The 18,510-nt window shown below is 41.2% G+C and overlaps 1 protein-coding gene across 1 annotated transcript in view; it reads right to left on the bottom strand.

Moving 5' to 3' along the window:
• Nucleotides 1-15,371: 15,371 nt before the first annotated feature.
• Nucleotides 15,372-18,510, bottom strand: part of DDX54 (DEAD-box helicase 54) — a 33,125-nt gene continuing 29,986 nt past the window's right edge. The window contains exons 19-20 of the mRNA XM_089655416.1: nucleotides 17,144-17,238; nucleotides 15,372-16,014 (exon numbers count right to left, since the gene is read on the bottom strand). Coding sequence (XP_089511542.1) covers nucleotides 15,758-16,014; nucleotides 17,144-17,238 — 352 coding nt within the window. The 3' untranslated portion in view covers nucleotides 15,372-15,757. The remainder of the gene's footprint in view (nucleotides 16,015-17,143; nucleotides 17,239-18,510) is intronic.

The following is an 18,510-nucleotide window of genomic DNA, read 5'->3' as shown; positions in this document are numbered from 1 at the left end:
CTTGTATAAGTTAAATTATATCTCACTTTTAAATGAGATTAAGGAGGAACTAAAGAAATTGGGAGGAAGTAACCCGTCTTGGATAGGGTGCATAAATCTGATGAAAATGGTGATCGTACTTAAAATCCTGTATAGATTCCAGATGATCCCAGTTAAACTTTTTTTTTTTAACATAATTAAAAAGATGTTAACCAGATATATATGGAAAAATAAAAAACCTAGAATATCTTATGATTTGTTGAGTAGAAATAAAGAGAAGGGAGGATTGGGAGTGCCGGATTTTAAGAGGTATTATAGAGCAGTAGTTCTAGCAAGAATTTATGACTGGACACACAATCCAGAGGGGAAAAGGTGGGTCAAGATTGAAAATGAATTAAGTGGAGTTAACTTGAGTAAAATCATATGGGTACCAGCACAATATAGAGGATTAAAAGATACCACGAGTGTTTATACATTAAATGTTTTAAAGGTTTGGGATAAATTGCACAAGTTTACGAAATGGAATTTTAATTCACAACTAATGTCACTGAGGAACACAGAGTATTTCCCTCCAGGTAGGGAGGAGAGCACAGGAAAATGGTTTAAAAAGGAGGATATTCAATTGAGGGATATTATGGAAGGACAGGAATTGAGAACACTTAAGGATTTGAAAAAGGACAAAAGGGAACTTTTCATTAAGATAGACGAGTGGAGATATCACCAATTAAAACACTTTGTCGGGAGTCTTCCGAAACCTTTGAGATTGAGAAAGGATTGGAATTTGTTTGAGAGGTTGTTGGAATCACGTGGAGATGGGAAACGGGGCACGGCAAAAGTTTATAAGATTCTCACTGAGTTAGACACACACACAAAGCCAATGTACTACTATGGGAAAGGGATTTGGGAATAGAGATAGATGAAGACAAACAGAGGAAAATATATAGACTAACACATGAGAACGTAAGCATGAGAGAGGTGGAGGTAAACTATAAGTGTTTAACAAGATGGCACATTGCACCGAACGTTGAATATAAGATGAGTGGGGAGAATACACCAGAGTGTTGGCGGGGGTGTGGAAAGATAGGTACGCTACATCACATATGGTGGGAGTGCCCAAAGATTCAAGATTTTTGGAAGACAATGGTTTATTTGATTGGGAAAATTTCTGGGATAAAGATAGGATTGGATCCAGAGTTGCATCTATTACATAGTACAGAGCTATCTGTGAACAAATATAAGGATTCGGGTATATGGTACTATTGTGATGGATTTGGTAAAATGCCTATTTCGTTTCCTATTGAATATATATATATACGCTATTTCTATAAGTTTTATAAATATTTACTTTTATACTTGAATATATATGTTGTGTGAATATTTTCTGCCTGCTGGGCTTTGTGGTACTTTAAGAAATCCTTGCTTAAGAAATATTTGCTCACAGGAACAGACCCCCTCCCACCGTGTGATTTGGAAGACAAAAGAATGTTTTTCTCTTTTTAAGATAAGACTGAAGAAGATCACACCTATACCATGACGGAGATTGTTTTCGTGTGGAAATGACCAATCAAAGACTAATATAATGCTTATGTTGTTGTCACATGACTCTTGCATCATTCTGCATATATAAGTTCACTTTCTCATTATAATAAACTAGAAGTATTCATAGACTGAACTTGTGTGTCAGCGTGAGTGTCTTCCAATGTGCGCACATTTCAAAGCTAGCGTCATAAATTAGGACAGGAATAGATAAGCACTGGACGATTAGGTCCATATCTAAAACACTATCTAAATGCGGCAAAGGGTCTGATACCTAGGTTTTGGCATAGTTCAGAGGTGCCGAGAGAAGAGGAATGGGTGGAAAGAGTAAATCAGATATGTAGGATGGAGAAATTGCATTATATGCAAGAGGACAAGATGGGGTTATATTATAGGAGGTGGGGAAAATTGGAAGATTTTATGCCCAAGGTGAAATATTATGAAGCAGTAGAGTGAGATATGTGAAAGTACCCCTTACTTAGGAAAAGGTGTAATGGAGGAATGCAGAGTGGGTGGTTTTATTTTTTTTTGGGGGGGGTAGGTTTCAGGGTAGGTGGGGGTATTAGATTGGGGGTGGGGGGAGGGGGGTAATGGGAATAAAGATAGAAAGGGATATAACTGATGGTTATGTATTTTATATGAGAGTAATGATGGAACATGTATTTTATATGGAAAATGAATAAATCTTTAAATAAAAGAAAAAAAAGGAGGGCCCTGCTCCTTGGAGCTTACAATCTAAGAGTATTATTATATAGGATTTATATAGCGCCAACAGTTTGCTCAGCACTTTACAGTATAAAGGGAGACAATACAGCAACAATACAGTTCAATACAAGAGAGTTAGGAGCAGGGGCGGACTGACCATTTGGAAATTCGGGCACTGCCCGAGGGCCCGGTGTCAATACGGGGCCCCATGAGATGACCCTGGTACTTTTTTTATAGGCTTTTTGAGTTTGGGCAAGGATACAGGGTCCCCATGATCCCCTATTGCCCGGGGGCCCCATGAGTTGTCAGTCCGCCCCTGGTTAGGAGGGCCCTGCTCCTTGGAGCTTACAATCTAAGAGTATTATTATACAGGATTTATATAGCGCCAACAGTTTGCTCAGCACTTTACAATATAAAGGGAGACAATACAGCAACAATACAGTTCAACACAAGATGATTAGGAGGGCCCTGCTCCTTGGAGCTTACAATCTAAGAGTATTATTTTTTATTTCCGGTATTTATATAGCGCCGTCAATTTACGCAGCGCTTTATATATATATTGTACATTCACATCAGTCCCTAACCCTCAAGGAGTGTACAATCTAAGGTGTATATATTTATATATATATATATATATATATATAGGATTTATATAGCGCCAACAGTTTGCTCAGCACTTTACAATATAAAGGGAGACAATACAGCAACAATACAGTTCAATACAAGAGGGTTAGGAGGGCCCTGCTCCTTGGAGCTTACAATCTAAGAGTATTATTATACAGGATTTATATAGCGCCAACAGTTTGCTCAGCACTTTACAATATAAAGGGAGACAATACAGCAACAATACAGTGCAATACAAGAGAGTTCGGAGGGCCCTGCTCCTTGGAGCTTACAATCTAAGAGCTATTGCTATTAAAAATGTATTTTTGTAAATCTAAGTAAGTAATGCGTAGGGCAGAAACAAGGCGACGTCATTACATATGGAAGCTGTACACCCAACAAACATAGATATATCCTCATCTGAGAGCATGAGGGTCTAATGTGGACTGGCTGCTACGTAAGTGCATTTTTACCAAAGATTTTATGTTCCTATGGTATAATAAACATACTACACTATGGGAGGATTCCTCTTTTTTGTTCTGAGAAATTGATATTTCACCTATACTTGGAGAAGAGCCTGAGTGGGAATACTAAATCCTGAAAAGTGGTTTTGGAGTGCTGTGGTGCCTGGAGGATCTGTGAGAGGGATCCATTACTGCTCTTTGACCCGCAAGGGTCGAAGTGATGAGGTGAGAGGCTAATCCAGAAGGTGGTTGGATTCATAAGCTCTATCTACACCCAGATATCTGCACGATTTGTTTCACTTGTGGTCACCTTACAGTATTATTGGAAACACCGTTTACAGTTTTGTTCACCTTCAACATTTCATTATTGGACTTTGAGTTTGCGTTTATTATTTAGTCATCATTTCACTTCACATTGTGCACGTGTGATGTAATATATGTATGTGTATTTCTCATGCACATACGTATAGATTTAAGTTTGTGCTTTTTCATTAGTTTGGGTGGTTTATTTGGTAATTTTGTTATCATTAAGCACATAATATTTATTTTCATTATTATTGTCACTATTTTGATTTGAGTTATTGGATTCCACATTCACTTAAATAAGTTTGAATGTAGCGCAGCATTTATATGGTTTATAATTACATATGGAAGGAGCATGGACAGAGTGTTTGTGACTGATATGGTAGAAGCATCCATGGTAGATTCCCAGATGTGTATTATCTCTGTGCTTGAGCAAAAGTGCACGCATTTATGTAGGTGTGCATTGGGCATACTTAATAAAGAGGTTTTAATTTTTTTATTCTTTATTTTCCTTTTTAAAGAATAAAACAAAAACCAACACAAAAAGAAAGAAAAAAAAATAAAAGCATTGGTCACATACATATGTCTCATTAGTGAAAGAATACATTAGAGAGAACAAGGACTCACATTGTTCAGTAATCTGTTCTCCGCTATCTAGTCAGCAAGCCCACTCATGATGGAGCATACTAAGGATCAGTTCATATTACAGTAATGTATGAAGTATAAGTGCTGAAACTGGCGCATGGATTAACTAGTGCTCCTTAATTGTAATATACACACCTTATCTGAACACAAGGCCAGCTGAGGAAGCGTGCCTCAATCTAGGATGCTACAACGGGTAGCCACTATGAGCAGGAGGGAAAGAGTGAAGAAAAAAATCAAGGGGAGGGAGGAGTTGGGGTATGAAAGGATTTGGAAAGGGTGGGTGGCCTGTCACAGATTTGTCTTTTCAGCCTGGTATTTGGGAATACAAGTCAATACAGCACAACCACGTCTTAGGAAATTGTTCCCCTCTGCGGTTTAATGAGGCCATGACATCCTCCATAATTTTGAACTCATCAAAGTGGCTCTAAAAGACTTAAGGTTTGTTACCTTAATGCATTCTCTGCATTAAGGAAAAAAACAACCTGAGTGTATCTCCCTCCAGCAGCCCCTTATACAGGCAGTCCCTGGGTTGCAAACACATTAGGGTATGTTGGTTTGTTCTTAACCAAACAAAAATGAATTATTGTGGCAACAATTGAAAGTGATATGTTAGTACATTAACCCCCTAGGAGGTTTTTACAGCTGCCCCTAAAAAGGGAATGTGACACTTGCAAGTGAATTAATGATTAATTAATTGTGAATTGATAGGCGCTGTACTCAAATAGAATATGTAGCATACAGTATAAATCATTAATTAATTAGCTAATTAATAGTGAATTAATAGGCGCTGTACTCAAATAGAATATGTAGCATGCAGTATAAATTGTATATATGCACCTTATAAACCCAATATTCGATATTGTGAATAATGCCAATAAATGGATTTCAAACAATTCATAAACCAAACACAAATAAATTATAAAAATATATATATAGTGACTGAATAGTTCTAATTTTATAAAACATCCAATGCTTCCCACAAGTGCTGGATGAATTCAAGTTGTGACAGTCCTTCTTAGACCTCAAAATTTGCTGACATAGAAATCCATGTGTTCATACCTCAGTGCAAAAGCAAACTAATGAATCACTCACCAGACCTATATGACCCCATTACAGTGGTCATATATCGCATTGTGTGTTAGAAATCAGGATAATCTCTGGAGATTCCTCCATGTATAATCACCAACACCCGCACTTCAAGGTTGGATAAATAAATTCCCCAAATGACAGATAATCTAATCCTGGCTGTTTAAGCCATAATACTTGAAAAGGAATCACAATAAAATCGTTCTAAGTGTAGTATTTAACCTCTTCGCGCTGGCTGCACGCAAATGTGCAGCCTCCCGGCGTCTGGGCCTTGACGCCGAGCGGCTCACAGCACACATGTCCGGTACTCACAGAAAGGTCCCAATCTCCTCTTTTGATCGGGACCTTTCCCGATCATGTGACTGCGAATCATGGCGGTCACATGACCCTAAACCCGCCCCGCCTCCTGACTTCTGAAACCCTTAAAGGGCCGGGAGGCGCCGGCACCAAGGGGTTAATATGCAAACAGTAGGAATACTAACAAACTGAATACACTCACATGATACAGTGCCAAAGAAGCCAGCACCAGCATGTATTGCCTGTATATTCAGATTAAGATGGCCAACATGTGTTCCAAGCTTCTGTCCCGGCCGGATGTGACGTCACCAGAGCCCAGATACAACGGTATCATGTTTTTTTTCTTTGACGTACATTGGCTTGGCGGCGTCTTCAGGAAGTATGTATGTAAGTTGGAACAGGTCCATTTTTTAAGTGTAACTCCAGCCAAAAAAAATATTTTTACATTTTTTTGGATATCATAGGAAAGGGTTAACACACCTGTGATGTTTGTTTTGAGGTCTGTGCCCATGTTCAGAAGATTTCTCCTAACTTTATGTCCCTGTGACAATTGGATTTTGAAAATTTTGGGTTGTCCTGGAAACAAGGATTGGTGATAAACCTTCAGTGGAGACACCTTTTTCCCATGATAACTCTTACAGGAGTGAATTTCCCTTCCTAAGAGTAGATTTCCTCTCACTTTTTGTTTCTCCCTCTGTTCGTATGAGTTGTACGTAACTTGAATTTTTAAAAACTGCGCATTTCGATTTTCGGCCAAGTGTATTTTGAATTTTCGGTTTCGGTACCAGAATGTTCATTTGAGTGCACCACTACTGAGCACATATGTTAGTTTGCACAGGAATGTATTTAGTCTCTGAGGTGACATTGACTTGTCCCTTACAGTAATTGATGTGAATTTGCATCGCTGGAGATGTGGTTGATGATGGATGTACATTGTGGGATTTTTTTTTTTAAATTAAAGGACTTGTCAAAAACTGTGTGTTTGTGTGTTTTTACTGAGTACATTTTTTTCTGAATGAGTAGGGATACTATGTACCCCTTACTTAATTTAGTGTTCCATGGACTTCGCTCCAACACCAATGTGACTAAACCTATGCAGACCACCCTGACAGGGTGGAGACAGGTGGAATCCCCCGGCTGCCCCATTTCCAGACAATACCTGACCCAGCTCTGTGGACTCAGCGTGGTATTAAAACAATGAGGGATATCATTTTTTGTGGTCAGCTCCTAACCTTTAACAGTCTCAAGCCTCAGTTTGCTTTGCCCAAGCATACGTTCTTTAGGTATCCTGAGCTCCGACATGCTGCCCAATTTCAATTGACCTTTCCGTTAGTCTTTGCCTCCCATGCGGTTAAAAATCTATAAATTACAGATCAACTGGATAAGCCACTTTCCTCTTTGTACCCTTGTCTGGCCCAATCAGATAGCTCTAGGGTCACTCGTTTATACGATACGTGGCACCGCGATATGCCCAACCTGACGGATGGGGATTGGGAAGAGAGTGCTCAGCAATATATCCCTCTTATGAACTCTGCTATAGATAGATGGATTCAACTTAAATTTCTACATAGGGTATATTACTCTCCCCAACGCCTTTCTTCGATATATCCTACGCTAGCTCCCACTTCTTCTAAATGTAAGAGGGATGTTGGTACTTTTGTACATATGATCTGGTCTTGCCCCACTCTACGATATTTTTGGAGTGAGGTGGTGTCTAACCTTAGTGCCTTAAGTGCATTGGCGGTGCTTCTGGACCCATTACTCCTCCTATTAGGCATCTGTGATACAGTAAATACTACCAATCAAAAAAGATTATTTTTGTTATATGCATTGTAGTATGCTAGGAAAACTATTCTTCTCAAATAAAAGTTAGCTATGCCCCCTACACTGCAACAGTGGTGTACTTTGGGTTATTAAGTGTTGCCATCATATATAAACTCGCATATCTGGGTCGTAACTGCCCCACGAAATTTCAAAAAATATGGGGGGCCTGGATTAAAGCCAGAGACCTAATGCTATGACCCATTGATGTTATACTGGTGAATTGCCCTGTTCCTATTAACATGGGATTACCCTCCTGGCCTCCCCTTCTCCCCTCCCCCTTTCCCCTAAAGCAGGGGTCTTGAATTAAAATTTACAGAGGTCCAGTCAGCAAAATTTCCTTCCCGCAGAGGTCTGAATCTCGTTAGTAATATAATACATCACAGTCCCCCAGTACATTATGACATTTAGTGTACCTTTCACACTGTAGTCCCCTTTAAATCACAGTCCCCTTTTTAAAGAAGTCCCACAGTGTCCTCTTTTCCCCTTTACATCACAGCACCCCTTAACAAAACACAGCGTCTCCTAACACAACACAGCACCCCTTAACACAACACAGTGCCCCTAACACAACACAGCACCCCCAAAACACACAGCACCCCTAACAACACAGTGCCCCTAAAACACACAGTGCCCCTAACACAAAACGGCACCCCTAAAACACACAGCACTCCTAACACAGCGCCCTTTAACACAACACAGTGCCCCTAAAACACACAGCACCCCCTAACACAACACAGCGCCCCTAACATAATACAGCACCCCTAAAACACACAGCACACCTAACATAACACAGCACCCCTAAAACACACAGAGCCCCTTTTAATAAAAGCCTTCCCCTGTACAGTCCTATGGTACCTTAGGCAGGGCAGAGACACTAATCCTTCTGGGGTGTCCTCTGCTGGGTCTCTGGCCCGCCACCAGTGTCGTCCTTATGGTGGGCAGGAGCTGCCTAGGTTGTGGTGTTGGCAGGTGGGTGATTGCCTGGCTTGCTGGTGTGGGGGGGCTCCCGCTTTCTGTCTCGAGCTGCAGAGAACGGAGGTCTTTGCATGTTGACTGGCTGGGTGGTCGCCGGCTCCTGCCCCTCGATCCCGATCTGCAGCTCCTCATGCCCCACCCACAGAGGGGCGGTCCTATCTGGATGGCAGCTGTGCCGCTGCTGGGTGTCCTCTTCTGGGCCTCCCACCCGGCCACCGGTGACGTCCTCATGGTGAGCGGGGTGTTGGGGGCTGTGGGTTGGGACTAGGGGGCGGGAGCTAGTGATTGTCCGACTTGCTGGTGTGTGGGGACTTCCGCTCTCTGTGGCTCAAGGCAAGGGTCTTTTCATGTTGGCGGGCCAGGCGGTCGCCCACTTGTTGTCATGGTCACTTGGGCAGCTCCCGCCCCTTGGTCCCAATCTGCAGCTCCTCGCACCCCACCCGCTGTGGGGATGGCGTCGGTGGCTGGTTGGGGGTCTCAGGGGAGGGCACCCGGTGGTGGCGTGGCTGCGGTCCGGATGGGATTGTCCCTCGGTCCGATCCAAGACCGCGGTTTGCCATTTAGTGACCACTGCCCTAAAGGCTTGCTCCCATATCTATTCACTTGGTGAACACCAACTTATATATTTCCTGTCCCAATACCTGATTACCTGAATATTTGAATGCTTTACTATTCTACTCTGAGCTTAATTGAATTGTGGTTTGATATGTTGTATACTGCCTTTTGTACTGATCTGTCCAATTATCATTGTCACCAGTTAAACTTTGGTACGGTACACTTGTATGCTATCTCGCTTTGTTATTACTGTGCTTACTTGTTCTGGCTGTAACTTTTGTTGCCATTCAATAAACTGAATGTTGTATAAAAAAAAAAAAAAAAGATATGAGTCTGGGGAGGATTTATGGTGGGAGACCTTTTTTTTTCTCTTGATATTTGCATGAGATAGTCTTAACCAGACTTCAAAAGTTATAAATATAGGGGAAGCCTCATGCTATTTTTTTTTATTCACCTGTTAGCTGTGAATGCTTGGTTGACAGCTGAATTAGCCACTAGTTGTTAAGATGTCAGCTCCCTGACAACCAGTAGCCCTGAGCTGGAGCAGACACATTTTTAGCAGCAATAGGTTTTTCCTTTCTTTGCAACAGCACCTTTGCAGGTAAGAGAAAACACATTACATTTCCCCAAGTGACCTTTACTAGCTTCATCAGAGGTTTCTTACTTGCTCCTCCTCTAAATCTCATAGTTTGGCATAGAGCAAGTGTGGCAGACCCAACTGGGACAGGGGCTTTTGGAGGGGACTAGTGGCTAACTTTCTACCCACTGATTATGGCCCATGGAGGAGACTGGGGATTTTGTCTACTTCTCCCAGTCAGAGCATGGAAAAGAGCTTACTTCTACCTCTGATCCCATGGAGAGAACAGATCATTCTCATGATGGACAACAACGTGATAAACGCTGAGAGCGAGGCTTGGATTCATTCTCTGAATAAAGACAAAGCTTCGCTTCTAGAGTGGATGAAAAGGTGTAATAATCTTGCACAGGTTAATGGTCAGAGGAAAAATGGTGACCTTCCAAACTGGGTTGGAGAAGCTCCTTCACTTGAGACAGAAATATTTATCAACAATCTCCCTCAAGAAATCTATGAAGATAAATTATTCCACTTTTTCAGACTGCTGGAACATTGTATGGGTTTTGTCTTATGACTTTTCTAGCGGACAGATTACACAAGTGAAAACCAAACACCTGAAAGACAGCATGTGTAAGGTACTTTGTGTATCCAGGGCTGTGGCGCCAGGCTGTCTGGGGTGGGCTCCCTGACTAATTAAATCTGGACTGTGCCTGGCTGTTGATTAGCTTACTGTGAATTAGATCACTGTTTAATTAGGTTACTGTTAGCTGTTCATTAGATGTACTGTTAGATATACTGATAACATTACTGTTTAACGTTTGCATTGTTTAGGATCCTGTGATCAAGTTCTTACCTGATTTTTGTGGTATACATTTTCAATAAAGTGAGTTCCTGTTTGCACCTAAGCGTGTCATCTACTTCTTGGGTGCAATGCCAAACTATAATACCTAGTTCAGGTGTTCAAGCGGCGAAGAAGCAGCTCTCTGATGGAAGCACTCTGCTGGATGTACTGCTGCCCACAGGAGAAATGGACACGGGTGACAAAAACTTTGGCTAGCACAGGATGACCATGCTCACAATTTATAAGAGGCTGTAACAAGTCTCCAGTACTGGCTGGAGCCCTGTTACAGGCTTCCTCATTGGCTCTAGTATGATAGCAACTCTGGGCAGTAAGGAGATTAGTTTTGGATGGAGGCCTTCTCTGGACCCACTCACCCAGACCCAGTGGTCGGAAAGGAGCTTGCTTCTATCCCCACTGAGCACTTTTCAAGTCCTTCCTAACCCTCCCCTCTCTATCCTTCTCTTCTTTCAAGACTCACTGCATCCAGCTGTTTTCTCCCATTTCTCTGAGGATTGCAGTGATCTATCGGCCTCCTGAACCGGAGTCACGCTTTCTTGATGATTTCTCTTCCTTGCTACCCTACTTTCCCTCCTCTAAACTACCCACTATCATTCTTGGAGATTTTAACATCCCCATTAATGTCAACAACCCGGCTACATCCCAACTCTTCAACATAACCTCATCTTTTGCATTAGTACAATGTATACAGTCCTCCACGCACTCTGATGGGAATACATTAGACCTTGTTTTCTCCCGTCTTTGCACTCCCTACAACCTCACAAACACCCCCTTTCCTCTCTCTGATCACAATCTCATCACCTTCAGTGTCCTCGTCTTCAAACACCTATCCCTCCAAGCAGCAAACAATTACCCGCAGAAACCTTCACAACTTGAACCCTGCTCCTTTCCACTCTGCAACTGACCAACTCTACGACAGAATCTCTCTCCTGTCCTGCCCTCACCTGGCCACTACTGTCTACAACAATTCGCTTTCATCCACACTAGACTCACTTGCTCCTCGAACAACACAAAACATCAGGCCCCGACCGTTACAACCTTGGCAGACTGACGACACCAGAAATCTTAAATGACATAGTTGTGCGCTGGAGCGATTGTGGCGTAAAACCAAATCTCACCAAGCATTCACCCTCTATAAATCTGCTTTCTTAACATACAATTCCTCCCTCCATGCTGCCAAACAAGCCTACTTTGTCCCTCTCATCAATAACTTATCATCCAGTCCTCGTCGTCTCTTCTCTACTTTTAACTCTCTACTTTCTTCACCTTCACCCAGCACCTCACTCACTGCTCACGAGATTGCAAATCATTTCAAAAGCAAGATGGATGTAATTCGTAGGGGCATCGCCACTGCACAGACATCCATCCCACATACTAAACCTCCCTCAACACTTTCCTTTTATGACCTTGCTACTCCTGAAGAGGTCACTAAGGTTTTCTCAGAAGCCCGTCTCACCATACCCCCTGGATCCTGTTCCCTCACAACTACTACGGTCACCCTCTTCTTCCATCCTATGCTCCCTCACTCAAATCTTCAATCTCTCCCTCTCTAACGCTGCCTTCCCCTCCTCTCTAAAGTATGCACACATCACTCCCATACTTGAAAAGCCCTCCCTGGACCCCACCAACCTAAGACCCATCTCCCTGCTCCCATTTATCTCTAAACTCTTAGAACGCCTAGTCTACAATCGCCTGAGCTCTCACCTCACCGACAACAACCTTCTTGACCCTTTACAGTCTGGCTTTCACTCACTACACTCCACTGAAACTGCCCTATTAAAACTCACTAATGATCTACTAACAGCTAAAACCAATGGCCACTACTCCGTACTTTTACTACCCGACCTCTCTGCGGCTTTTGATACGGTTGACCATCCCCTCCTCCTCAAAAAACTCCACTCTCTTGGCCTCCGAGACTCTGCTCTCTCCTGGTTCTCCTACCTATCACAGCGCTCCTTCAGCGTGACTTATAACTCTGGCTCCTCCTCTTCACTCCCTCTTTCTGTAGGGGTCCGTCCTTGGGCCCCTACTCTTCTCCATCTACACCTCCTCCCTTGGTCACTTGATAAACTCCTATGGCTTTAAGTACCATCTCTATGCTGATGACACACAAATCTATCTTTCTACCCCTCACCTCACCCCTTCAGTCTCCTCTCGCATTACTAACCTACTAAGTGACATATTGGCATGGATGTCACTCCACTTCCTCAAACTCAATCTTTCCAAAACTGAGCTCTTAGTATTCCCTCCAAACTGTGCCCCCTCCCCTAACTTCTCCATCAAAATCAATAACACAATCATCAGTCTCTCCCCTCATGCCAGGGTACTAGGTGTAATCCTAGACTCCCATCCGTCCTTTCTGCCCCAAATCCAATCACTGTCCAAATCTTGTAGACTTCACCTCCACAACATCTCCAAGATACGGCCGTTCTTAACCTCGGAAACCACTAAGCAACTTATTCACTCCCAGGTTATATCTCGCCTTGACTATTGTAACTCCCTCCTCATTGGCCAACCTCAATCGCAGACTATCCCCTCTTCAGTCTATCATGAATGCTGCTGCCAGACTCATCCACCTTACTAACTGTTCTATATCATTCATCAATCTCTGCCAATCCCTCCACTGGCTTCCCATTGCCCAACGGATAAAATTCAAAACATTAACAATAACATATAAAGCCATTTATAACGCTGCCCCAAATTACATCAGCAATCTTGTCTCCAAATATCACCCAAACCGTACTCTCCTCTCCTCACAAGACCTCCTGCTCTCTAGCTCCCTTGTCTCCTCCTCCCATGCTCATCTCCAGGACTTCTCCAGAGCTTCCCCCATCCTCTGGAACTCTCTACCCCAATTTATCAGACTATCGCCTACTCTGCTCACTTTTAGGCGATCTCTGAAAACCTATCTCTTCAGGGAAGCCTATCCTGCCCTCTGCTAATAATGGAATCTTCTACTCTTCCTACCAGTCCATCCCCCAGAGTTATTACCTTTTGTACCGTTAACCCCTCCCTCCTAGATTGTAAGCTCCAAGGAGCAGGGCCCTCCTATCCTTGTATTGAACTGTATTGTTGCTGTATTGTCTCCCTTTATATTGTAAAGTGCTGAGCAAACTGTTGGCACTATATAAATCCTGTACAATAATAATAACTCTTAGCATTGTTTGGCATTCACATCTTTATCTGGCAAATAGAAGTGGGGTCTCTCTGCATATGTAGGAACTTAGTTCCATTTGGCTGTGGTGTTAGGGAGAGTCAGTTTGGTCCGGTTCAGCTGTCTGCCAGTTATCACCTCAGACCCATGGGTCATTACAGTCTGTTTTCTCCCCTCCTCTGCTAAGTCTGACACAGGCACAGTGGACTGGTTTGGGTTAGGATCAGTCTACAGCAGTTTCCCGCAACCTTTTTTTTCAGTCAAGGCACCCTTAAAAATCCTGCACAAATCTCAAGGCACCCCATTCTAAAATGTAAAAAAAAACCTAAACTAATAGTTTTACATAATGCAGAAACATCCACACACATAGGATACCCAATGTTAGAGGTGAAATAGTCTTACAAAGCAAATACACCTTTGCACATTGGTACTGACTAGTATTCCAATGTTCCTCTTCTGCCTCAGTTCTACCTCTCCCTAATGTGACCCCAGTGCTGATGAAGAGGGGCAAACAAAGATGCTGTGCAGGCACCCAGCATCCTCCCTATCAACCAATGACTTCATTGGTTGTAAGGATGCTAGCAGCTAGAAGGATGTAACGCTTTACAATGAAAACCTGTGGCTTTGTGTAACTTAAAATCAGGCTTGATCCACCCATTGGCTTGTATACCATTTTTAGGCATTTTTCCAAGGCATCCCTGAAGAAACCTGACGGCATCCTGGTTAAAAAAAAAAAAAAGGCTGGTCTACAGCTTCATTATTAGATGTGGACTGTATACCTTCTCTGAAAGAATTGTTCAGACTTGGCTATTACACACATATCAAAATGTTTTCCCATTATTGTAGCTGTTTGATTTCTCATTTCACCATCTCTAGATGGGTTAGACAGACCACCATTCAAGCTTATGGCCTAAGGGATTGGGTTCTGACATCAAGTATTTTTTTTTCCCAGTTTGTGAGGCTACCACCTGGTCTTCGGTTATCAGGTGGCTATTCACGGATCATCAGATGCCTGCTTCAAGTGTTATGTTCTTCATGTGGCTCTTTGAGTTTCAGTCCCCAGTTTGTTTCTGGGGGTCTGTTAGGATTTTTTTTTTTTTCTTTTGCTCACCCCTTTGCTGTGCTGGTTTTGAACAGCTTGACAGTCTAAGAACTTTGTGCCTCTCAATGAACAAGAAAGAAAATAGAATTTTTGTACACAACATAAAATGCTATGTTTGAAAATATTGAGGGGAAATAGGTCCCTCGCCTCTGTGTTTATTTTCTTGCTCTTGGTACCACTTTATTAAAAAACTGAGACACGATGGTTGTGGGATGTGTCCATTTCTCCTATAGGCGGTAACAGAGAGCAACTTCCTTCAAATTGCTTCTAGCGGTTTCAGGGTTGTTAGCTATCACGTGTGCAATGCATGGAAACCATGCTTTCTTTGGCATAAGGCAGGGGGAGCAATAAGTAGTTACAGTCAGGTTAAGGTGGGCCAAAAGGGGGGGGGGAAGCCATCCACTGTAAATATTTTTTTTTTTTTTTTATTTACAACAGAAGGCATTTTTATGTAACTACTTACATAAAAAAAAAATAAAAAAAAAAAAAAAAATATATATATATATATATATATATATATATATATATATATATATATATATATAAATTTATATATAAAATATTCCTTATTCAAAATGATGGTTTAGCAAATTAAACATTTTCTATCAAATGTATAATTTGATGGACACTATGGAAAGCAAAACAACAATCCGAGCATGTTACGGTACAATGGTAATAACAGTTAGAAATTACAGATTGAACATCAGAAAAACTCTGTAAATATAGCCATTTAATAACATTCATAATAGCCATTATGCGCTCACGTTTGCCATGTTATGCAGTCCAGGTGTAGAAGTATGTGCAATGCAGTCCTGGGTGTTTGACCTCCTTTGTTCAGTGAACACAGAAAAATGTAGACTGCTTTTATCCAAATGAAAAATAAATCTTCTTACTCTGAAGTTAAAGTTGCCAAGCTTCTGCCTACTTGAGCAAAGTTGAAAACAGTTCAATCCTCGAATCAGGAACCCATTAAAAGCCTGTCCAATACAGACCAACGTAGTTAGTGTTCCCTTTGCACAGCAAGTAAATCTATTCCAAATGAGCCATGTGATGTTCTAAACAACACTGCAAGTGCTCATTTACCAGCTTGGAAGTGTCAAGATCTTTTCTTCATCTTTCCTTTCTTAAATCCATTGCTCTTTCCTCTGCCAAAAGCAGTTTTCCTCATTTCCTGCACTCTCTGCTTTGTTTTATTTTTCAGCTTTTTCATTCCACCGCTTTGTAAGAAATGCTGCTTCTGCTGTGATCTTCTCTGCTTGAGAATCTGCTGTTTGGTGCGCAGCTCAGAGCGAACCTTGCCACGGGGGCCTGATGCCTCTGTGCGGGGCAAGCTTCGAGAGCCACCACGTCCACCTGTTGACAAAGAACAAAAGGTTACATAGTAGAACATTTATATATAGGGGAGGGGCACCAACGTCACCACGTACCCGGACTCCGATGCACGGCGAGTATAGGCAGTGTGATCCCACACGCCGCTCAGGCTGGATACAGTTTTTATATCAAAAGCGCTTTGTTGGCTTTTATCTAGTAAGTGCGCAATTGGCACTAATAAATCTCTATGCTTATCAAGGATAAGGCACTATTTCTTTCTTGTTTTTTTCTGGCAATACGCTGAGCAACAGGGAGAAAATAAACAGCAACTCTTGGAGGGAAGATCTAGTCCAGGATTTATTTACGGCAGATCAGTAGGAGCAAAACAGGAGAAACATTCAGTCTTCTACTAATAGAAGAACACCAAGTAACTCATTTCATCTTGAGAGGTGTCATTTTGGAAATCATGTGAACAGTCCATTTGCAGTATATAGTCCCACTTAGATGGGATATGATATATGAAGGGATTTTCAATTTTATTGGACATTTATGAATTATTCTAAATGTATTTATTTAATTATTCTTTCAATTCTATTGAACATTTATGAATTATTCTTTCTTAATTTATTTATTTTCATCAATTAATATCAATTATTTTATTTTTTAGATTATTTATTTATAAAAAAAAATTTTTATATATATTTTTTTTTTAATATTTTTTATCTGGAGTAATTAAGGGGAAATTATTTATAGATCATTGAATATTATTTACTATAAATTGATTTTATTTATTCACGGTGTTTACATAAGAGCGCGGCACTACTTTTCACTTTTTTTTTGCTAATATTTGTTTTTGGCTTCCAAATGTATCTACAAACATGAAGACAATTTGTAAGCATGCAACACATGACAATAGCAATTTCTTTTACAGTATTTCTTCAAAAGACTTCAAGTTTGGTATCCATTTGATCAAACACAGTGTGTTAAATTAAATAAAGGCTGCAGGTCAAATCACACTGTTCTCCTACAGCCTTGTAACATAAAAGAAACCCAACAGAATAACTAGCTTGTCTATAATTTTTGTAATATTTTGTTTTTCCTTTAGGATTAACAGTGTAATGAAATCTACTCAAGTTTATGCCTGAATGTCTACCTACTGCTGAACACTCACCTCGTCCCTTCCTATGTGTCCTTCCTGTCTGTCTCTCTTCATCTTCCTCAGAGTCCTGGTCATCAATCTTGTACTTTTTCTTCCAGTCCTCATATCTACACAATGTAAAGGGCTAAAAGCACACTCATTTGCAGATATAACCTTGTTACATACTATTAGAAGAAAAGGCATTGAAAAGACTGCTACAAAAGAAGATACAGAAAAGAATTAGGGGTTTTTTTTTCAAATACTATAAAAACACACAGGGGGAAGGGGGCACAAACATTACCACAAACACTTTTATTAGACACCCAAAAGATAAAAACACTCACAAACATAAATAAAGACAAGTGTGATATATCACAAAGTTCTGATTCAGTTGTGGGATGGTATCACCTGGCTCAAGCAGATACAGATTGGTAGGCTTATGCGTTTCAGAGGACGTGCCTCCTTCTACAGAGCGAACAAAAAAAACCCTGAAGAGGGCACATCCTTCGAAATGCGAAAGCCTACATAGCTGTATCTGCCTGGGCCAGTTGACACTGTCCCACGGCTAGATCAGAACATTGTAATATATCACGTTTGCTTTTATTTATGTTTGTTTTTGGCTTTTAATAAAAGTGGTTGTAGTACTGCACTAAGCTTTTGCATCCCCCTGTATGTTTTTACAGTTTCTGTCAAGATTCCCCAGTCTAAGGAGGGCTGTATTGGTAAAGCATTACAGTTAGTGAAGGTGGTACCTCTGGATGTGTATACTTTTGGAGCGCTGGAGTGTTCATGTATAACGGGGAAAAAACACCATATATTACAAGATATTACCCAGAAGATGCAGGTCTAGATTTGATATAATGGAGTTAGTGTATATTGCACATGCATTGTGGTTCTCAAATATGGTGTTCATACTCCACTGAAGTAAAAACTCTCCATAGGGTTCACTGCAGCTATACTTAAAGCAAGAATCTTTCCTCTATTTTCTTGCAAGTGCTACACACAAAACTATTCTGCACAGCAGCTAGAAAAAAAAGATTTTTGACTTACCTGTAAAATATGTATTCGGTAGTACAGCACAGGACCTTCACTTGCTGAGATTGAAAGGGATTTTAAAATAGGGGGATGCCCCTGCAGCCTTCTTTTTTTGCCAGTGTCAAATCAGCTGAAGGTAAGTGCATATAACCCAGTCATAAAGATTTAAAGAAACCTGTGTCCTGTACTGTACTCCAGGAAACAGCTTTTACTGGTAATTGAAAAATCCAAAATGTTCCTGATCCTACAGTGCAGGACAAAGGCTTCTTAAAATCATTATGACTGGGATATCCAAAAGCAGTCCAACTGAGGAGTGGGCAACACAACAAACATAGGCGAACATAATAAAAAGGTCAAGATGGCTA

This window comes from Staurois parvus, unplaced genomic scaffold (assembly GCF_062004578.1).
Source record: "Staurois parvus isolate SC_StPar_1 unplaced genomic scaffold, SC_StPar_1.0 ptg000840l, whole genome shotgun sequence".
Classification (NCBI taxonomy): Eukaryota; Metazoa; Chordata; class Amphibia; order Anura; family Ranidae; genus Staurois; species Staurois parvus.
The sequence above is the reverse complement of the archived record's forward strand: the minus strand, read 5'-3'. Positions and strand labels throughout refer to the sequence as shown.